Source organism: Oncorhynchus mykiss, chromosome 23 (assembly GCF_013265735.2).
Source record: "Oncorhynchus mykiss isolate Arlee chromosome 23, USDA_OmykA_1.1, whole genome shotgun sequence".
NCBI lineage: Eukaryota > Metazoa > Chordata > Actinopteri > Salmoniformes > Salmonidae > Oncorhynchus > Oncorhynchus mykiss.
This window is the reverse complement of record NC_048587.1, coordinates 13,213,154-13,237,251: the sequence shown is the minus strand read 5'-3', so window position 1 is coordinate 13,237,251 and position 24,098 is coordinate 13,213,154. Positions and strand designations below refer to the sequence as shown.

The 24,098-nt window shown below is 40.4% G+C and overlaps 1 protein-coding gene across 1 annotated transcript in view; it reads right to left on the bottom strand.

Moving 5' to 3' along the window:
- Positions 1 to 19,633, bottom strand: part of LOC110502291 (brorin-like) — a 48,198-nt gene extending 28,565 nt beyond the window's left edge. Inside the window, exons 1-2 of the mRNA XM_021580216.2 lie at positions 19,273 to 19,633; positions 967 to 1,724 (exon numbers count right to left, since the gene is read on the bottom strand). Of these exons, the coding sequence (XP_021435891.2) occupies positions 967 to 1,644 (678 nt within the window). The 5' untranslated portion in view covers positions 1,645 to 1,724; positions 19,273 to 19,633. The remainder of the gene's footprint in view (positions 1 to 966; positions 1,725 to 19,272) is intronic.
- Positions 19,634 to 24,098: the final 4,465 nt, after the last annotated feature.

Sequence of the window (24,098 nt, the reverse complement as noted above, 5' to 3'; positions counted from 1 at the left end):
AGCTACCCAGAACAATGTCGTGTGCAGAGGTGTAAAGTACTTAAGTAAAAATACTTTATACCTGAAGAAAACAATGTACTTTTTACTTCGTACATTTTCCCTGACACCCAAAATGAATTATTACATTTTGAATGCTTAGCAGGAAAGAAATATGGTCCAATTCATACACTAAGCAAGGGAACATCCCTCGTCAAGGGAACATGCCTCTGATCTGGCGGACTCACTGAACACACGTGCTTCATTTGTAAATGTTGTCTGAGTGTTGGAGTGTGCCCCCCCCCGGCTATCCGTAAATAAAAAAATAACAAGAAAATAGTGCCGTCTGGTTTGCTTAATATAAGGAATTTTAAATGATTTATACGTTTACTTGATACTTAAGTATATTTGAGCAATTACATTTACTTTTGATACTTAAGTATATTTAAAACCAAATACCGTTAAGACTTTTACTAAAGTAGTCGTTTACTGGATGACTTTCACTTTTACTTGAGTCATTTTCTATTAAAGTATCTTTACTTTTACTCAAGTATGATATTTAGGTACTTTTTCAACCACTGGTAGTGTGTAATTCATTTTATGTGACGTCAGAGCTCCAGTCTTCCCACACAAGTCGCCGCTCAACTCCATCGTAAATCGTGGAGTTGCGTTTAATCAGCTACTAGATCACTAGTGTGCTGGAGTTTCTTTTCAATTCAGAGGTTGATCTCTTGAAACACAGATTGTCATAAGAAAACTGTCACAAGAAAACATTTCAATTAAATAGCACTATGAAAGAGGTTGCCTAAGGATGTCATCATCACCTGGGTTGTATTCATGTGGAAAAACGTTTTGAAACGGATAACAAACACTAGCGTTTCTTGTTGTACACGTTCAGGTAATCCATTCCCGTTTTGGCTCATTTTCTTATGTTTGCTTCCTAGAGAATAACACCCTGTCAACCTTTAAAGATATAATTTCCAGACTCACCTTAAACTCTTGTAGCGTTGTGTAGACCTTTCCCCTGAACTCACAGTAGTTCTTCTTCTCTTTGCACTCTGGACAGCACTGGCTGGTGTCCACCCGGATGCAGCGAGGGTGAACTTTGGGACATTCAGGTTTGGCACACAGGGGTCCCTCGTCCGTGCAGAGGCAAGGGCATGTGGAGGGCCCCGGGGTAAACTTCTCCCCGATGGCAAACACAAAGCCACTTTCGTCCATGCAGCCCTTCCCCCTGTAATCTGGATATGCGTACTCGTCGATAGCGTCAAGAGAAAGATTTGTTTCACTCGTGGGACCCTCGTCTACTCGGCTCAGGCCCCCCTCTTGCTCTTCCCACAACTCCTGTGATGCCTTCCCACCCTTGGATCCAGCAAGTTTCTGGATGCTGGAGTTTGGCCTGGATCTGTTGACAGAGGTTCTGTTGCTGGCCCCTCTGTGGGTCTCCAGGTCCATGAAGCTGATCTCCTCCAGCTGCTGCTGGGTGCTGTAGCTGAGCGCCCCCCCTGAGGCCTGCTGCTTGTCCTGCTTGTCCTCTCTGGCCTGGGTCAGGACACGCTCCAAGCGTTCCCGGCTCACTGACAAGTCTGCCAGGGGATTACACTGAGTACTGGTCAGAAACAACATAACAAAGAGGACTTCCACTGTCATGGCAACAGAGTGCACCATCTCTCCCCACCACCTGGAAGGTGGGATGACACCTTGGCTTCACATAACACACTTCATATCTCAGGTGTGAGCCAGTCCATCTGGAAAAAGAGAATGAAACTGGAATTAAGTATTTGACCATATGTAGGCTAGACATTGATATTGTCTCTTAGCCTGGTCCTAATTCTGTGCTTTATAGCAAACTCCTCTTGTCGTTATCATGGCCAAACAATGACCAAGACAATGACCACAGGAGTTGGCCATACAAGCATAAAAATATCTGACTAATTGTCTTCATGTTAGCCCCAATAAGGGTTCTGCTTTTTCATTGCAATACCGGATCCTATCAAAGAAACACCTCACATGACCTAAAGAAAACCTCAGCGACTTGGGCTGTCAGAACGGAGTGCATTCATATTGCCGGTGTCAGGAAATCAATAGGCTTTCTTACACTAACACTTCCTTGCATCAAATGCTCCCAGCAGGGACAGACTGTGGAGAAAATGGCCAAAAACGAACCTGAATCTCACTCCCCACCCGGAACAAAGGAAATATAATCAATGGATTCCGGTTCAAATAAAATCAGACAACTATACAGGGAGAAATTGATTAGAAAAGAGATCTTTCTTTTCAGGAAGAATGAATTTACTGTAGCTAGAGGACATTTCTAGACCAACTTAGATCACTGAACAGAGTAAAAAGTGTATATTGCTTCATTTATTTCTTTACATTTTTGGGGGACTTGTTGTGCATTGTTTGGTGTTTGTTAGGCATTACTGCATTGTGGGAGCTAGAAACATAAGCATTTCGCTGCACCTGCGATAACATCTGCTAAATATGTGTATGCAACCCCAAAAAATAGATTTGAACAAAAATAACAATAAAATGAAGTGTTCCATTATATGTTCTAAATCTATGGCTCTGGTTTTGTACATGTGCAATGGTCTCACACACCAGGCCTGGGGCCAGCAAACTGCAGCTTACGGATCTGATGTGGCATGCAGGCCAGGAGTTTAAGACCACTAATGTTAAGGGAATCAATATTTATTTCACTATTTTCATTGGTCAAATAATGCCCCCCCCCCCCCCCGTTTTTTTGTTACAATGAAATCTATTGAATTCAGTAATCAAACAATGGTTGTTTTATGACAAACATGCTGTCATAAACAGACAAACTGTCATGACTATATATGACATTGGCTATGATATTATCATGGCACCAACATCCTGGTTAAGTCGTAGCCTTGCAACAAGGCTTGGCTTCTGCGAGCCAGAATGACTCATGCTGTAGGAACAGGGTTTCTGCAGTTTCTGTAGCGTGAGACAGGGTTTACCCTATGGGTCCACATCTGGTCCCATTTTTACAGTCTTTGGTATGTATAGATAATTAATCTCACTGTGTGTGTGTGTGTGTGTGTGTGTGTGTGTGTGTGTGTGTGTGTGTGTGTGTGTGTGTGTGTGAATAAAGTTTCCCTGTGTGTACCTTTTGTGAGGCCTTATTCCCCTCTGACCGGGGGCAGAGTCACAGACCAGCAAAAGCAGAGAGTCGCTCTCTGATAGTATGACTCGGCCGGGGATCGAACTCCCAACCTTCCAATCTCAGGGTGGACACTAACCGCAATGCCACTAAGTTGGTCTTAGGTAAGCAGGACATACGACAATGAATGCATTGAGTTGATGAGTTTCTTTTTTGGTTTCATTACTAATCACATGACTTGATTACCCAACTAACTTGACATCTTAATGATTTGAGTTTGAATGCCTTGCTGTGTTTTGTTTCGACTTTCAATCATGTTCTTAAGAGTAGTATGTTGAGTACATTTTTTTTTCTTCTCTCTACTAAAACACTTGCAGTGGAATCAATATTTGTATCTTTGTGTAAAAAGGTGAGATTTTAGCTGTATTGACTGACCTGACAATTAGCTGTAGATGAGTGTCTGGACTCATTTAAGAATAAACCCTTCAGTATTTATTAATATGTCAACTCCGCTGGCAATGAATTCGTTTTCAATAGAGTAGAGTACAACTGCTGTTTCCGAATTAGGATTCTCAAGAAAGAACAGAAGGTATATAAATACTTTAAGCTTTCCCTGAGCAAGTCAGCCTTGTTAAAAAATGCAGTAGGTTAATATAAAGGGAATGAAAAACGTATGTTATCAGTAAGAATAAAAACATAGTATTTCTTAGGGAATACTACATTTTAATAAATGGATGTGCCTGACAAGTAAAATCATGTCCTGGCACCTCAGGGAAGTGTATATTGAGATCAATCAATCAAATGTATTTATAAAGCCCTTCTTACATCAGCTGATGTCACAAAGTGCTGTACAGAAACCCAGCCTAAAAACCCAAACAGCAAGCAATGCAGGTGTAGAAGCACAGTGGATAAGAAAAACTCCCTAGGACTGCCAGAACCTAGGAAGAAACCTAGAGAGGAACCAGTCCTCTTCTGGCTGTGCCGGGTGGAGATTATAGCAGAACATGGCCAAGATGTTCAAATGGTCATAGATGACCAGCAGGGTCAAATAATAATATTCACAGTGGTTGTAGAGGGTGTAACAGGTCAGCACCGCAGGAGTAAATGTCAGTTGGCTTTTCATAGCCGATAATTCAGAGTATCTCTACCTGCTGTCTCTAGAGAGTTGAAAACAGCAGGAGATAAGAGATAGAGATAAGGGCTGTGGTCAAGCTCAATTCTAGACAACTCTAAACATAGATTGAAAGTCACTTCATGTGTAGTCTCGAACACCACAGCCTCAGACTTCCAGCCTGGGGATGCAGTTACGTGACAATGCAGTGCCTTCAGCAAGTATTCAGACCCCTTGACTTTTTCCACATTTTGTTACGTTAGAGCCTTATTCTAAAATTGATCAAATTGTTTTTCCCCCCTCAATCTATACCAATAACCCATATAAAAAAAAACTGAAGTATCACATTTACGTAACTATTCAGACCCTTTACCCTGTACTTTGTTGAAACACCTTTGGCAGCGATTACAGCATCTATTCTTCATTGGTATGACGCTACAAGCTTTGCACACCTGTATTTGGGGAGTTTCTCCCATTCTTCTCTGCAGATCCTCTCAAGCTCTGTCAGGTTAGATGGGGAGTGTCGCTGCCTAGCTATTTTCAGGTCTCTCCAGAGATGTTAGATCTTGTTCAAGTCCGGACTCTGGCTGGGCACTCAAGGACATTCAGAGACTTGTCCCGAAGCCACTCCTGAATCGTCTTTGCTGTGTGCTTAGGGTCGTCGTCCTGTTGGAATGTGAAGCTTCGCCCCAGCCTGAGGTTTTCATCAAGGATCTCTGTACTTTGCTCCATTTATCTTTGCCTCGATCCTCACTAGTCTCCCAGTCCCTGTCCCTGAAAAATGATACCATGCTTCACCGTAGGGATGGTGCCAGGTTTGCAGAAATGTTTTGGTACCCCTCCCCAGATCTGTGCCGTGACACAATCCTGTCTCTGAGATATACAGACAATTCCTTCATCCTCATTGCCTGGTTTTTGCTCTGACATGCGCTGTCAACTGTGGGACCTTATATAGACTAGAGGTCGACCGATTAACCGGAATGGCCGATTAATTAGGGCCGATTTCAAGTTTTCATAACAATCGGAAATCGGTATTTTTGGGCGCCGATTTCCGATTATAAAATATATATATATATATATATTATTTTTTGTTGTTTTATACTTTTATTTAACTAGGCAAGTCAGTTAAGAACACATTCCTATCTACAATGACGGCCTAGGAACTGTGGGTTAACTGCCTTGTTCAGGGGCAGAACGACAGATTTTCACCTTGTCAGCTCAGGGGTTCCAATCTTGCAACCGCACAGTTAACTAGTCCAACGCTCTAAACATTGCACTCCACGAGTAGCCTGCCTGTTACGCGAATGCAGTAGAAGCCAAGGTAAATTGCTAGATAGCATTAAACTTATCTTATAAAAAACAATCAATCAATCATAATCACTAGTTATAACTACTAATCCAGTTTAGCAGGCAATATTAACCAGGTGAAATTGTAATTTCTCTTGCGTTCATTGCACGCAGAGTCAGAGTATATGCAACAGTTTGGGCTGCCTGGCTCATTGCGAACTAATTTGCCAGAATTTTACGTAATAATGACATACAATGCTTCCCACACATCTGGAGAAGATGGCATCAAACGTCTCGTCTCAGTCACCTGAGATTTCTTTATCTGCTCATGCAAAGTCGCCAAGCAGTATGCAGACATCGGGGCGGTCCCTGACGATGACGTTAATGAAGTCCACCAGGAGGTGAAAGGTTAGGCAGTCAGAGGGGTTTAGGGACCACAGGCCATCAGCTGCTCTGGTACATCAGGAATGTCCATTTCCTGTTTGATGGGATTTGAGTAGAACAGATTGAAGGTTGTGCAATGTAACAAGAATGTAACAAGAATATTTAGACTTAGGGATGCCATCCGTTAGATAAAATACCGAACGGTTCCGTATTTCACTGAAATAATAAACATTTTGTTTTCAAAATTATAGTTTCCGGATTCGATCATATTAATGACCAAAGGCTCGTATTTCTGTGTGTTATTATGTTATAATTAAGTCTGATTTGATAGAGCAGCAGCAGGCCCGTAATCATTCATTCAAACAGCACTTTCGTGCATTTTGCCAGCAGCTCTTCGCAAGCACAGCGCTGTTTATAACAATGGCTGGTGTAATAAATGTGAAATGGCTAGCTAGTTAGCTGGGTGTGCGCTAATACTGTTTCAAACGTCACTCGCTTTTAGATTTGGAGTAGTTATTCCCCTTGCAGCGGGTAATGATGCTTCGAGTGTGGCTGTTGTCGATGTGTTCCTGGTTCGAGCTCAGGTAGGGGCGAGGAGAGGGACGGAAGCTATACTGTTACACTGGCAATACTATAGTTTCTATAAGAACATCCAATATTCAAAGGTATATAAAATACAAATGGTATAGAGAGAAATAGTCCTATAAATACTATATTAACTACAACCTAAAACCTCTTACCTTGGAATATTGAAGTCTCATGTTAAAAGGAACCACCAACTTTCATATGTTCTCATGTTCTGAGCAAGGAACTTAAACGTTAGCTTTTTTACATGGTACATATTTTACATGGCACATATTACTTTCTTCTCCAACACTTTGTTTTTGCATTATTTAAACCAAATTGAACATGTTTCATTATTTATTTGAGGCTAAATGGATTTTATTGATGTTTTATATTAAGTTAAAATAAGTGTTAATTAATTCAGTATTGTTGTAATTGTCATTATTACAAAATAAATAAATAAATAAAAAATTGTCCGATTAATCGGTATCGGCTTTGTTGGTCCTCCAACAATCGGTATCGGCGTTGAAAAATCATAATCGGTCGACCTCTAATATAGACAGGTGTGTGCCTTTCCAAATCAAGTCCAATCAATTGAATTTACCACAGGTGGACTCCAATCAAGTTGTAGAAACATCTCAAGGATGATCAATGGAAACAATTTCGAGTCTCATAGCAAAGGGGCTGAAAATTTATATAAATAATGTATTTCTGTTTTTATTTGTTATAAATGTGCAAAATTGTCTAAAAACCTGTTTTTGCTTTGTCATTATGAAGAAAAAGTCAAGGTGTCTGAATACTTTCTGAATGCACTGTATGCATTTCAAAATAATGACAATTTTGCAATGCCCGAAAATCAGTCCAATCTATTCACAGAACAGAAAAGGCCCGACTTGAAAATGAATGGACTCTACCCAGCTGTTACACCACTGGTGTTTGGTAGTTGTGAGGTGATTCTGTTCTGTTATATTGTTGTGTATGAGCCAAGAGGCAAAATCCAAGGAGCAAGGCTAAGACTGGGCCGAACGAGGTAGCAGAACGAGGTAGTGATAGTGCCATACAGATAGTGCCGCAGCAGACGGAGCCAATAGTTCATTAGTAAAAGTACTTAATTTGGCTCCGTTCTCCATAACCTCACTACCTTTAACAGCTGCTAGTGCCTGGCTGTCACAGTCCCACACTGCTACTGCTGCTAGCTGTCCTCTTCTCCTCCTACTTGCCTCTGGATGGCCCTCAGGCTAACCATCATCTCCTTGGTTCTAGTGGCCCTAGTCAGTTGCATGTTCATCTTTGTTTTGCTCATATTCTTTTTTTCTTATTGCCTTTCATCTGTTAGTGCATGTGAAAGGAAATTGTGTGTGTGGAGAAAAAAATCCCAATGGTTATCAAACAGTGGTTATTAGCTATTTCTGTATAGCACAGAACAAGCGTGGTGGTTTTTATCAGCACCGAATGAATGGTTCCTCTCTGGCGGACAGAAGACTATCAATGTTTCCGGTGACTTCTAAAGGTGTATGGCGTTATTGCTCTACTGCGGTCAGAATGAATAAACGTGTTTTGTCTTCATTGTTAAAGAGAGAAGGTTAAGTCATACCTGTTGACATAGTTTTAATTCATTCTGTTTAAGGTCAAGGCTGTCTTGACATCTCAAATTATTTTATTGATTTTTTATTTTTTTATTTCACCTTTATTTAACCAGGTAGGCTAGTTGAGAACAAGTTCTCATTTACAACTGCGACCTGGCCAAGATGAAGCAAAGCGACACAAGCAACAACACAGAGTTACACATGGAATAAACAGACATGCAGTCAATAACACAATAGGAAAAAAAGTATATATACAGTGTGTGCAAATGAGGTGAGGTAAGGGAGGTAAGGCAATAAATAAGCCATAGTGGCGAAATAATTACAGTTTAACAATTAAACACTGGAGTGATAGATGTGCAAAAGATGAAGGTGCAAGTAGAGATACTGGAGTGCAAAGGATTCTAAAAATGATACAGTGCGTATCTGACTGAACAGAGCAATATTTCAGCCGCATTTAATTGAGCTGAGGTATTGAAGAGTGTGAGACTGCCAGGTTCAATAGCACTCATTGAGACATTGAAATTGTGACATATGTTATATTATAGTCTTATTCTGTAAGACTGTATTAGGGAGTTGGTGGCATCTAAACTCTATGAGGGAGTCCCTCTTCTGTTCTACTCAAATCCCATCAAACAGGAAATGGACATTCCTGATGTACCAGAGCAGCTAATGGCCTGTGGTCCCTAAACCCGTCTAACAGCCTAACCTTTCACCTCCTGGTGGACTTCATTAACGTCATCGTCAGGGACCGCCCCGACGTCTGCATACTGCTTGGCGACTTTGCATGAGCAGATAAAGAAATCTCAGGTGACTGAGACGTTTGACGCCATCTTCTCCAGATGTATGGGAAGCATTGTAGAGGACACACAAGGAGTTGGATGGCGGTTGGCATTTGTTCCCTCCCAGAGATATGTCCTCCATCGCTTAATTTACCCACAACCCCCTTTCACCCTGCCGGACCTCAGCAAGCATGATGCTGAGCGCGTGACACTGGTGCCTGACCCCTGCACCATGCTCATTTTTATTTTTTTATTTTACCTTTATTTAACTAGGCAAGTCAGTTAAGAACACATTTTTATTTTCAATGACGGCCTAGGAACAGTGGGTTAACTGCCTGTTCAGGGGCAGAACGACAGATTTGTACCTTGTCAGCTCTGGGGTTTGAACTTGCAACCTTCCGGTTACTAGTCCAACGCTCTAACCATTAGGCTACGCTGTCATTGAGGGCGTGACCTTTGGCTTGACCTCTACGAACATCGTGTTCAACATGGGAGCAGAGGAGATCAGATGTGCTGCCGGTTCGGAAAGATTCTCACGCATCTTGAAACACATGCTGACCCAGAGAAGCTACTACCCCCTATACCTGCTGATGAAATTAGAAATTCCAGAGCTAGGGCCAGATACCCCTCAGTCCTGATGTGCGCTACTTCATCAAGGATGTGATTGGCTGTGTGTGTGTGTCAATCCTGGACCATGGGCCAGGTGGGAGGGACTTATGGCAAGCTGCTCATCAAGAGGAGCTCCACATCGATAGATGGGAAGAGTCAGTCCCCGTGTGGCCGGCTAAGTGGTCAAGATCTAACCTGATTGAAGACTGACTGAAGATTGATCTCTCTCCCTACTTCTCATCATATTACACAATGATCCATTCTACAAGGGCTTGTCTGTTTATTTTTTTGTACATCAGTACTTTGATATAATGTAACTGGCTGCTTACAGTCATTTCATTGGGTAATTTTCTCTGTCCTATATTAACCCATTCGTAGACGCAAACTGCTTTCGCGCCTATGGACGATATTATCATCTGGTCAGGAGTTTTGTTAAAATCCCCGAAACTCGTTCTGATCGTTAAAACGTATCGTTTGCAGTACGGTTTTGGAAACATATGGAACTTGTCTTTCATTTCAGCGAGAAATAATTTTCCAAAAACACAAGGCTAAAATACTACACACCTTTATAGGGTGAGTGTTCCCACACGGCCATATCGCCATGTTATATTGCTTGTTTACAGAAGACAGACGGAAGACATAGGCGGCCACCTGTACTAGTTAGCTATCTAGCGTGCTAGGAACACCTGTGTGTAAGCGTAACTGGGGAGGCAGTGTAGTTCGTCAACTGGAGGCACTGATCCTCCTCCTCCTTCCTTCCTTCCCACCGGTCAAAAACTGGTTGCATCAATGTTGTTTCCACGTCATTTCAACAACAAAAAAACGCAATCTGATGACGTTGAATCAACGGATTGGGATTTGCAAAAACTCATCAAGGTAATGGAATTTCATCTTTTTTTTCTCCACCAAACTTTTAACCTAAATCCAATGACATGGTGACCTTTTTTGTGTTAATTTCACGTAGAATTCATGTTAGTTGACATCTCAAACAAATGTAAATCAAAGCTAGACGTTGAAATGACGTCTGTGCCCAGTGGGTTCGTTGTGAGCCTAGGGTTGTTCCATGGCTGATTGTTCTAATGCTCTTGTTGGTCCAACACACATCTATGAAGGGGCAATCTCTTATTCTTGAGTGGAGTTCTCACTTCATGCCAAAATCTTCTGGGGGCAATGAGCAAATAATTACCATAATTGTTTATTAATGATTATCATCTCTACACTATGTTGTTCAGCCTCCTGTGTCAGGGAGTGTCTACCCAAAAATGTACTCTTATGCAAATAGGAATGAGTGTGGAGTGTGCTCTTACCTCCGAGGTAGGATATTATCAGCAGTGTATTATAACAGACTACGGCTGGAAAGAGGATAACTGGCGACAGCATTTCCTCTTTTGTGGCCGTGTACAACACTCATGTTGTACAACTGGTGTACAAAGAATTTTTCACAATGGTTGTGATACAGCTGATATTTTTTTGTGAGTCAAACAGAGAGCTTGACTGCACGAATAATGTTTACACAATGACTGTGGGGTGACTCCAAAATGCTTGTGTATTTCTTTTGTGCAGAAAAACTTTCTGTTGTATCACTACCATTTGTATCAGTTGTACAACGTGAGTGTGTACAGAGGCATTGCCTCCTGAATCAGGTAGCATCTGTGTGTTGGAGGTCACCTATCACATCAGCAATGAAGCCCCACAAATCTCCAGAGTAGTTCAACTCCATCATGTTGAGGTCCCATAGGGCGGAGCACAATTGGCCGGGTTAGGGTTTGGCCGGGGTAGGCCGTCATTGTAAATAAAAACGTGTTCTTAACTGACTTGTCTAGTCAAATCAAATATTTAAAAAGATACATCAATAAATGGAGTCTACAACCAAAATTCCCCAATTAAAGCTAAGCTGCAATTAAAGGGAAAGGCAGTGTTCTCCTTAGGCTTATAGTAAGCACTATTTAACTATAACATAGACACACAATTTTCTAAACGGATTGTGTGAGAGATGTTTACTAAGCACACTGAGGGCTCATATTTCTGTTCTGCCTTCAGAAAGTATTCCCCTTGACTTATTCCACATTTTGTTGTGTTACTGCCTGAATTCAAAGTGGATTAGATAGATATTTTTTCTCACCCATCTACACACAATACCGCACAATGACAAAATGAAAACATGTTTTTAGACCTTTTAGCAAATGTATTGAAAATGAAATACTGAGTCAATACATAATCGAATCACCTTTGGCAGCGATTACAGCTGTGGGTGAATTCTGGGTAAGTCTCGGTAAGAGCTTTGCACACCTGGATTGTACAATATTTGCACATCATACTTAAAAAAAATGTCAAGCTCTGTAAAGTTGGTTGTTGATCATTGCTAAACAACCGTTTTCAAGTCTTCCCATAGATTTTCAAACAGATTAAGACAAAACTGTAACTCGGCCACTCAGGAACATTCAATGTCATCTTGGTAAGCAACTCCAGTGTATATTTGGCCTTGTGCTTTAGGCTATTGTCCTGCTGAAAGGTGAATTTAAACTCCCAGTGTCTGTTGGAAAGCAGACTGAAACAGTCTTTTATTTAGGATTTTGCCTGTGATTAGCCCTATTCTGTTTTTTTACCCCCCCAAAAAACTCCCTAGTTCCTTGCCAATGACAAGCATATTCATGACATGATACAGCCACCACCATGATTGAAAATATGATGAGTGGTACTCAGTAATGTGTTGTGGATTTGCTCCAAACATAAGGCTTTGTATTCAGGACATACAGTGCATTTGGAAAGTATTCAGACGGCTTGACTTTTTCCACATTTTGTCACATTACAGCCTTATTTAATATGGATGATATCGTTTTTTGCTCTCATCAATATACACACAATACTCCATAATGACAAAGAAAAATAATGTTTTTTAGAAAAGGTTTTGAATTTATCACATTTCCATACAGTACCAGTCAAAAGTTTGGACACACCTACCCATTCAAGGTTTTCTTTTTATTTGGACTACTTTCTACTTTTTAGAATAATAGTGAAGACATCAACATTATGAAATAACACATACGGGAATCATGTAGTAACCAAAAAATTGTTAAACAGCTCAAGAAATATTTTATATTTCAGATGTTTCAAAGTAGCCACCATTTGCCTTGATGACAGCTTTGCACACTCTTGGCATTCTCTCAACCAGCTTCACCTAGAATTATTTTCCAACAGTCTAAAAGGCGTTCCCACATATGCTGAGCACTTGTTGGCTGCTTTTCCTTCACTCTGCGGTCCAACTCATCCCAAACCATCTCAATTGGGTTGAGGTCAGGTGATTGTAGATTCCAGGTCATCTGATGCAGCACTCAATCACTTTCTATCTTGGTCAAATAGCACTTACACAGCCTGGATGTGTGTTAGGTCATTGTCCTGTTGAAAAACAAGTGATAATCCCATTAAGTGCAAAGCAGATGGGATGCCGTATTGCTGCAGAATGCTGTTAAGTGTGCCCTGAATTCTAAATGAATCACCAACAGTGTCACAAGCAAAGCACCTCCACACCATCACACTTCCTCCTCCATGCTTCACGGTGGGAACCACACATGCAGAGAACATCCGTTCACCTACTCTACGTCTCACAAAGACACAACGGCTAGAACCAAAAATCTCAAATTTGGACTCATCAGACCAAAGGACAGATTTCCACCAGTCTAATGTCCATTGCTCGTGTTTCTTGGCCCAAGCAAGTTTCTTATTATTATTGGTGTCCTTTAGTAGTGGTTTCTTTGCAGCAATTCGACCATGAAAGCCGGTGTCAGAGGAAGGCCCTAAAAATGGTTAAAAACTCCAGCCAACCTAGTCATTGACTGTTCTCTCTGCTAACGCACGGCAAGCGGTACCGGAGCACCAAGTCTAGGTCCAAGAGGCTTCTAAACAGCTTCTATCCCCAAGTGATAAGTCAAATCCATTTTTAGGGCTTTCCTCTGACACGTGGGAACACCTTTTAGACTGTTGGAAAATAAATAATTCTAGGTGAAGCTGGTTGAGAGAATGCCAAGAGTGTGCAAAGCTGTCATCAAGGCAAATGGTGGCTACTTTGAAACATCTGAAATATAAAATATTTCTTGAGCTGTTTAACAATTTTTTGGTTACTACATGATTCCATATGTGTTATTTCCGATTTGTGACTTCTCTCCTTAGCTGGAAAATGTCTGTATGGCTTTTTGTGGCTAAGCGCTGTCCTAACATAATCGCATGGTATGCTTTCGCCGTAAAGCCTTTTTGAAATCTGACACCTTGGCTGGATTAACAACAAGTTAAGCTTTATTTTGATGTATTGCACTTGTGATTTCATGAAAGTTGAATATTTATAGTAATTTGAATTTGGTGCTTTGCCATTACACCGGATGTTGGCCAGGTGGGACGCTAACATCCCACCTATCCCAGAGAGGTGAATAACTCTACCCACATATTACATCAATTACCTCGACTAACCGGTACACCCGCACATTGACTCTGTACCGGTACCTCCTGTATATAGCGTCGCTATTGTTATTTTACTGCTGCTCTTTAATTATTTGTTCATTTTACTTCTTAGTTTTCTTGGCATTTTTCTTAAAACTGAATTGTTGTTTAAGGGCTTGTAAGTAAGCATTTCACTGTAAGGTCTACTACACCTGTTGTATTCGGCACATGTGACAAATAACATTTGATTTGAAATTTGGTGTGATTCACGCAGTCTCCTCTGAACTGTTGATGTTCAGATGTGTGTGTTTCCTGAACTCCGTGAAGCATTTATTTGGGCTGCAATTTCTGAGGCTGGTAACTTTAATGGACTTATCCTCTGCAGCAGAGGTAACTCTGGGTCTTCCTTTCCTGTGGCGGTCCTCATGAGAGCCAGTTTCATCATAGCACTTAATGGTTTTTGCGACTGCACTCTTCCAGATTGATTGACCATCATGTCTTAAAGTAATGATGGACTGTCGTATCTCTTTGCTTATTTGAGCTGTTCTTCCCATAGTATGGATTTGGTATTTTACCAAATAGGGCAATCTTCTGTATACCACCCCTACCTTGTCACAACACAACTGATTGGCTCAAATGCATTAAGAAGGAAAGAAATTCCACAAATTAACTTTTAACAAGGCACACCTGTTAATTTAAATGCATTCCAGGTGACTACCTCATGAAGCTGGTTGAGATAATTCCAACAGTGTGCAAATGCTACTTTGAAGAATGTCAAATATAAAATATATTTTGATTTGTTGAACACTTTTTTGGTTACAACATGATTCCAAATGTGTTAACTCATATTTTTTTATGTCTTCACTATTATTTTACAATGTTGAAAATAGTACAAATAAAGAAAACCCCTTGAATGAGTAGGTGTGTCCAAACGTTTGACTGGTACTGTAAGTATTGACCCTTTACTCAGTACTTTGTTGAAGCACCTTTGGCAGCAATTATAGCCTCAAATCTTCTTGGGTATGACACTACAAGCTTGGCACACCTGTATTTGGGGAGTTTCTCCCATTCTTCTTTGCAGAGCCACTGAAAATCTGTCAGGTTGGAAGGGGAGCGTCGCTGCACAGCTATTTTCAGGTCTCTCCAGAGATGTTCGATCGGGTTCAAGTCCAGGCTCTGGCTGAGCCACTCAAGGACATTCAGACTTGTCCCTAAGCCACTCCTGTATTGTCTTGGCTGTGTGCTAATTTTCCTGTTGGAAGGTGAACCTTAGGTGAACCACCCCAGTCTGAGGTCCTGAGCGCTCTGGAGCAGATTTTCATCAAGGATCTCTCTGTATATTGCTCCGTTCATCATTCCCTCGATCCGGGCTAGTCTCCCAGTCCATGCCGCTGAAAAATATCCCCACTGCATTATGCTACCACCACCCTACTTCCCTGTAGGGATGGTGCCATGTTTCCTCCAGACATGATGCAGGCATTCAGGCCAAAGAATTCAATATTGGTTTCATCAGACCAGAGAATCTTGTTTCTCATGGTCTGAGAGTCCTTTAGGTGCCTTTTGTCAAACCCCAAGCGGGCTGTCATGTGCCTTTTATCATTGGTGTAAAGTACTTAAGTAGTACTTCAAAGTATTTTTTACTTAAGTTTTTTTTTTTTGGTATCTGTCCTTTACTTTACTATTAACATTTTTGACAACTTTTATTTTTCCTTCACTACATTCCTAAAGAATATTATGCACTTTTTACTACATACAATTTCTCTGACACCCAAAAGTACATTTTGAATGCTTAGCAGGTCAGAAAATGGTCCAATCCTCTTATCTGGCAGACTCACTAAATGCAAATGCTTTGTTTGTAAATTATGTCTGAGTGTTGGATTGTGACCCTGGCGATCCATAAATAAAAAATAAAAAACAATTGTGCCTTCTGGATTGGGTAATTTAAGGAATTGTAAATTATTCATACTTTTACTTTTGATACATTTTAGCAACTACATGTACTTTTGATACTTAAGTATATTTAAAACCAAATACTTTTAGACTTTTACTCAAGTAGTATTTTACTGGGTGACTTTCACTTTGACATGAGTCATTTTCTATTAAGGTATCTTTACTTTAAGTTTGAAAATGTAGTACTTTTCCCACCACTGCCTTTTACTGAGGAGTGGCTTCATTCTGGCCACTCTACCATAAAGGCCTAATTAGTGGAGTGCTACAGAGATGGTTGTCCTTCTGGAAGGTTCTCCCATCTCCACAGAGGAACTCCAATCATGTTAAGATGGCATCAGCGAGGATGGCTGACATTTTACATGCCCGTAACCAATTGTGCTTTTTTGGTCATTTTTTTGCATTGTTTGTCACTTATTTGTGTACTTATTTTGTACATAATGTTGCTGCTACCGTCTCTTATGACCGAAAATAACTTCTGGACATCAGAATGGGGATTACTCACCACGAACTGGAAGAAGCTTTTTCCTTTAACGAGTCCGATGAGAAAGATATACTGCTCTCCCAGGAACAGGCCCAAATCCCCGTCATTTGCGTGAAGAAAAGACGGAGGAAAAGAGGACGCAGATCGGGCTGCCTTTTGATAATTCGTAGGCGAGTGAGTAAACTTCCCTTGCCATCAATCCTACTTGCTAACATACAATCATTGGAAAATTAAATTGATGACCTACGATTATGATTATCCTACCAACGGGACATTAAGAACTGAAATATCTTATGTTTCACCGAGTAGTGGCTGAACGACAACACGGATAATATAGAGCTGGAGAGATTTTCAATGCACCGGCAGAACAAAGACGAGGGGTGGGGGTGTGTGTCTTTTTGTCAATAACAGCTGGTGTGCAATGTCTAATATTAAAGAAGTCTTGAGGTATTGCTTGCCTAAGGTAGAGTACCTTATGATAAGCTGTAGACCACACTATCTACCAATAGAGTTCTCATCAATTTTTTTTACAGCCATTTTAAAATATGACTGTAAACGTAACAAAATGTGAAATAAATCAAGGGGTCTGGATACTTTCCGAATGCACAGTAAAGTTCAAAGTTCAGTTTTAATTTAGTGCCTTATTGCAAACAGGATGCATGTTTTGGAATAGTTTTAGTCTGTACAGGCTTCCTTCTTTCCACTCCGTCATTTAGTTTAGTATTGTGGAGTAACTACAATGTTGTTGATCCATTCTCAGTTTTCCCCTATCACAGCCATTAAACTCTGTAACTGTTTTTAAGTCACCATTGGCCTGATGGTGAAATCCCAATGCCTGCTTTTTTATTTTTACCCATCTAAAAATAGGTGCCCTTCTAAGCGAGGCATTTGTCTTTGTGGGTGAATCTGTGTTTGAAATTAACTGCTCGAATATAGGGAATTTATAGATAATTGTATGTGTAGGGTACAGAGATTAAGCAGTCATTCAAAAGAAATGTTAAACACTATTATTGCACACAGAGTGAGTCCATGAAATGTATTATGTGACTTGTTAAGCACATTTTTACTCCTGAATTTTATGCTTGCCATAACAAGACGCTTCAGCTTTTAATTTTCAATGAATTTGTACAATTTCTAAAAACATAATTCAAATTGATCTGGCCAATGGTTATTGTGTGTAGGCCAGCTGAATAAAATCTCGATTTAATCCATTGTAAATTCAGGCTGTAACACAACAAAATGTGAGGTGTGAATATTTCCTGAAGGCACTGTATGCATAGATGAAATTGCATGTTCTGCAAAGAAGGCATATGCAACTCAAGCATTTCCTTTGAGATCGGTTTAATTTTGTGACAATGTAGATCAAGTGAGATGAAATGGAAAGTGTTCCAACAGCAAGTGGGCTGAGAGTTGACAGTGTTGGGACGGCATTGAATACATTTTCCTTCACTTGAAAAGCTTCCATATGTTTATGTGAATAAATGGTGTGAAATTAGAAAAATTGAATTAAAGCAATGAGAGTGGCTGAGACAGAATCCAATACGTTTCTAATGCTGCCTGCCAGTGTTTCATTGAATTGCATGCATTGACTGTTATATTTATTACTGACCCAAATCCCAACTCCCCAAAAAAAGAAGCCTAAACATGCAATAACAATCCTTAATCAAAAATAATTAAATGATCCCAAAATGTAATTTATCAATGTAATTGTGTATGCCCAAATACTTTAAGCCTGTTGAAGGTTGTAACTGTAAATAACAACATTGGATCCTCAATATTGATCCTCAAGCTTAATGGCCAGTTAATAAGGCTGATATGCAAAATGTCCCAGGTTCATGTCTGCTGGGGTTAATGTGTTAACCATGTGGGCTATCTGAGATGTGTGGGATTATTCAGAAATTGTGTGAGGTTGCAAAATCTTTGATCCAGTAATCCAGATCAAATGTATCCCCTCACCACCACCACCCTGGTATCTCTTTGCTTTTGGGTGGAACTTGAAATCAAATTTGAATGTATCTGATGATATCTGATGATACTGCATATTGTGCAACAGCAAAGAACCTGTTTTATTAATGATCCCATGCTATGTAATTGAAATATTGCATTTCAACCAAATATTGCCTTTGGCTGAAAAATTGCCACTCCTATGGGTGAACAGAATCTTAAAGCATGATCATTTTGATATTGATTAATATTATAAAAAATTGGCCCCTGAAGTCCATGCATGTCTGGAATCGTGCAGGTGGATAATGTATGGGTCCCCATGAAAAATGGGGTTTGCTGGTCATTCAACACAATGTATGCATACATACCTTTCAATATGATTTAACTTGATGACAAATGATTCATGTGATAGGAGAATGCAATGTTCCATATTGCAATTGCTCATTCCAAGGCGTGCATTTGCTGTATAATGCATTGTATGATCAAATAGATGATGCTTAGTCTTGACATCCCCACCTGTTACAGCCCTAGCCTAGTCTACTGCATGCACTTCAGACATTGCAAAACGTCGCAAAACAGGAGGCACGATCAAACAATAAATCATTTTTTTTTGGAGGGGGGGCAGCCAATCCACATCGTACTGTAGTCCACTTCAAAATGACAATAAAACCGTTAATTATTCTGAATATAGCGGCATACACAATTTGAGTTCATTCAATTGGTTGGCACAATAGAGCACCACAGTCTTAGCAGGTGGACTGTCTTCGAATGGTGCTCTTATTACTACCTCACTGGATTCCATGCTTTTCAGATGCATAAAAAATTGCTTGTGCATTTGCATTTACTACCTTTAAATCCTTTGCAGATTGGCTACTATGGACGTCAGGGGCGTAACGTTATGCATCAATATGTATAGATACTATCTCCTATTGCAACAAAGTAAGTTGGTATGAATGTACATTACTTCATATTGGATTAATTGGTTGAGTATTCACCTGTTAAGTTGCGAAACAATTGAAAGAGTGGCAGATAATATAAATGCATACCTGTAAGCTTCTGCATGTGTCCTTATCCGTTGGGTGACCGTTGGGTTGAGGTAGAAGTCGAAGCTTTTTTTATTGCAGGCTATAAGCTGCTCACGGTAACAACATATCACTATAGAGACATAACAACTGTCGCATATAGCCTACAACAAAACAAAACTACAAACACTATTGCAAACACGGGTCTAGTAGTTTCCAATAAGGATGCTTGATTGTCCGTAGATGCGTCTTGAGCAACTTGCGGTCCTCTTTCATATAGGGAGGTCCTCCTTGATATAAAGAGGTCCTCCTTCCCTTCCAGTCGCTCGTTCGAAATACTGCAAGGCGAGTGGCGCCAATGCTTTCTTCCTCGTCTACGTTGGCACTTTTTTGGGTATGAGTGACAAAAAAAATATTAGGGTCCTTACGTCACATATTATTTTTTTCAGTGAAATGGGAGCGCCGACTTGACCACTAGGAGGGGTATAGCTTCTCTGTAGAGAATTAATGAGTGAACTCTGAGAAGACGCTCAGATTAACCAATTAAGATTGATTTTAGTATCCTGTTTAATCTTTAATGGTCTCTGTGTAATGTTTTACGACTGTAATTTAATTGAGCTGATATGAGAAATACATGGTGAACTGAGTGTGCCCAGATGGATCAATCCTATAGTCTAATAGCAGGCAAAGTCCCCCCCCCCCCCCCCCCCCCACACACACACATACACACACGCACGTAAACTCAGCAAAAAAGAAACGTCCCTTTTTCAGGACCCTGACTTTCAAAGATAATTCGTAAAAATTCAAATAACTTCACAGATCTTCATTGTGAAGTGTTTAAACACTGTTTCCCATGCTTGTTCAATGAACCATAAACAATTAATGATCATGCACCTGTGGAATGGTCGTTAAGACACTAACAGTTTACAGACAGTAGTCAATTAAGGTCACAGTTATGAAACCTTAGGACACTAAAGAGGCCTTTCTACTGACTCTAAAAAACACCAAAAGAAAGATGCCCAGGGTCCCTGCTCATCTGTGTGAATGTGCCTTAGGCATGCTGCAAGGAGGCATGAGGACTGCAGATGCGGCCAGGGCAATAAATTGTAATGTCTGTACTGTAAGACGCCTAAGACAGCGCTACAGGGAGACAGGATGGACAGCTGATTGTCCTCGCAGTGACAGACCACGTGTAACAACACCTGCACAGGATCGGTACATCTGAACATCACACCTGCGGGACAGGTACAGGATGGCAACAATAACTGCCTGAGTTACACCAGGAACGCACAATCCCTCCATCAGTGCTCAGACTGTCCGCAATAGGGTGAGAGAGGCTGGACTGAGGGATTGTAGGCCTGTTCTAAGGCAGGTCCTCACCAGACATCACCCGCAACAACGTTGCCTATGGGCACAAACCCACTGTCGCTGACCAGACAGGGCTGGCAAAAAGTGTTCTTCACTGACGAATCGCGGTTTTGTCTCACCAGGGGTGATGGTCGGATTTGCGTATATTGCCAAAGGAATGAGCGTTACACCTAGGCCTGTACTCTGGAGCGGGATCGATTTGGAGGTGGAGGGTCTGTCATGGTCTTGCTGCGGTGTGTCACAGCATCATCGGACTGAGACTGCAGGCAATCTCAATGCTGTGCATTACAGGGAAGACATCCTCCTCCCTCATGTAGTACCCTTCCTGCAGGCTCATCCTGAAATGACCCTCCAGCATGACAATGCCACCAGTCATACTGCTCCTTCTGTGCGTGATTTCCTGCAAGACAGAAATGTCAGTAGTCTGCCATGGCCAGCGAAGAGCCTGGATCTCAATCCCATTGAGCACGTCTGGGACCTGTTGGATCGGAGGGTCAGGGCTAGGGCAATTCCCCCCAGAAGTGTCCGGGAACTTGCAGGTGCCTTGGTGGAAGAGTGTGGTAATATCTCACAGCAAGCAAATCTGGTGAAGTCCATGAGGAGATGCACTGCAGTACCTAATGCAGCTGGTGGCCACACCAGATACTGACTGTTACTTTTGATTTTGACCCCCCCTTTGTTCAGGGACACGTTATTCCATTTCTGTTAGTCACATTTCTGTGGAACTTGTTCAGTTTATGTCTCAGTTGTTGAATCTTGTTATGTTCATACAAATATTTACACATGTTGAGTTTGCTGAAAATAAACGCAGTTGACAGTGAGAGGATGTTTATTTTTGTTATGTTTACATACATATACACACACACAAACATCCCTCATAAACTTCAGGACTCCTTACCCTTTTCCATGAGAAAATAATATAATTTATAAAGCTTTCCAGTACCATAATTAAGCCCTTTGGTCTATGTCTTACTCCATGGTCATTGTCTGAAAATCTAGGCAACTAACTGAGTGAGTATGGCGATATGCAGCACTGCAGAGTGATTTTGCCCTTAAAATGCTTTTCATTCTCGATACTGTGTGTACTGCATTAATATAATTGATTATTTAGAGTAATTCAGTGTCTCTTCCCTTTTCCCTGTGACAGGGTGATAGGGGAAATCATTAATATAGCATTAAGCAAGAATCTGTGAACTCCTAACTGCCCAGGGACACAGCACAGCACACTGTTGGCAGTTGGCTGCTGCATTTACACTTCACCCAAAGGTTGAAATGGCTTCACTCGCTGTCATTACATTTCCATCCCCTATTAACTATTGATTATCACCAACAGCATTTTAGACCTGAATGGAAATAATACACGATTTGGACATGAGAAACATTGTTGAATATTGAGTTGATGTTTTGGGTTAAGCCAAGTTCATCTAAATGTTTTATTATTTAAAACAGTTTGCCCACTTTTTGTAGCTTAAAGGTACAGTGTATCATTTGACAGAAAGCAATATTATTTCATAGGAAACTAGGGTTTTAGACTAGGGTATTGACAGACAGAAGATTTGTGATGTGATTTGTGACCAACCACAAAAACAAGATTGAACAACTGATGCAATAAATAGCACACAACAGTCATACAAACATATCGATCAACAGAGATTTCACCAGCGAGACTACAGAGTACTCTATCAAGGTTTGCATAGCTAAACATGCTCCAAACTTAACTATAACTGCATTAGACTTTGTATGGTATGATCAGGATAACTATTATGACAAACTCTAGCCGGGGTATAACAGTCTTGTAAACTCCATATCCTGAATGCTGTCATGCAATTCTGTACAATTTCCCCCATAGGAATACTAGATATAAATAGTGTTAGTTCCTAGAAAAAGGTTATTTTGACAAAAATAACATAGACTTTCGTGTACAATAAATTATTGAAAAAGAATCTAGCAAAGTGGAAAGGTATTTGTGGACTCAATTACCATACCATATCTGAATTCTGTCTCACTCTTCATGTGAATGAGAAAGATATACTGTACAGAGGGTATCATAGATATTCCCCTCCCTTGGATTTCTTCACATTTTATTGTGTTACAAAGTGGGACTAAAATAGATTTAATTATACTTTTTTTGTCAATGATCTCAGTAAATGTCAAAGTGGGAAAAAAATCTACAATTTTTACAAAAAAAACCCACCCTGTGATTTCAGCTGTGAGTCTTCTTGGGTTAATCTTTGCCAATGTCAAGCACACCCATATCAATCCATTTTCAATCAAATGTATTTATAAAGCCTGTTTTACATCAGCAGATGTCACAGAGTTCTTATTAAGAAACACAGCCTAAAACCAGAAACTCAGCCTAAAAACAGAAACCCAGCCTAAAACCAGAAACCCAGCCTAAAAACAGCAAGCAATGCAGATGTAGAGGCACGGGGGCTAGGAAAAACTCCCTAGAAAGGCAGGAACCCAGAAAGAAAAGAGGAACCAGGCTATGAGGGGTTGCCAGTCCTTTTTTGGATGTGCCGGGTGGAGATTGTAAGAGTACATGGCCATTAAGGCCCATAACATGATGCAGCCACCACCATGCTTGAAAATAAGGAGGCAGTTACTCAGTGATGTGTTGTGTTGGATTTGCCCCAAACATAAGGCTTTGCATTTAGGCCAAAAAGTGTGTGTTTCCTTGCAGTATAACTTTAGTGCCTTGTTGCATACAGGATGCATGTTTTGGAATATATTTTATTCTGTATATTTCTATTCTTCTTTTCACTCATTCAGGTCATTATTGTATCATAACTACAATGTTGTTGATCCATCCTCAATTTTCTCCCATCACAGCCATTGAACTCTGTAGCTGTTATAAAATCACCATTGGCCTCATTGTGTCATCCCTCAGCAGTTTCCTCCCTGTCCTGCATCTCAGTTCAGAACTGTATCTGTGCTGTGTCTGGATGGTTTAATACATCATCCACAGCATAATTATTAATAGGACCTTTCTTAAAGAGATATTCAATGTCTGATTTGTTATTGTTACCCATCTACCAATCACTTCCCTTCTTTTTTTTGTTGTTGTTGACTTTTACCCCTTTAAGAGGCTTTCGAAAAGCTCCCTGGTCTTTGTAGTTGAATCTGTGCTTGAAATTCAAAACTTGACTGAGGGATCTTACAGATGTTGTATGTATTGGGGACAGAGGAAGGGTTAGTCATTCAAGTCAACAGCTATTATTTCACACAGAGTCCATGTGTAACTTACTATGTAATTTGTTAAGTCACATGTTTACTCCTAAACTAATTTAGGCTTGCCTAAACAAAAGGGTGAATACTTATGCAACTAAAATATTTTAGTTATTACATTTTTATTAACTTGTAAATGTTTGTATAATTGTCTTTTCACCTTTATGGAGTATTTTGTTGTTTAGATCAATTACAAAAAAGTCACAATAAAATCCATTTCAATCCCACTTTGTAACACAACAAAATGTGAAAAA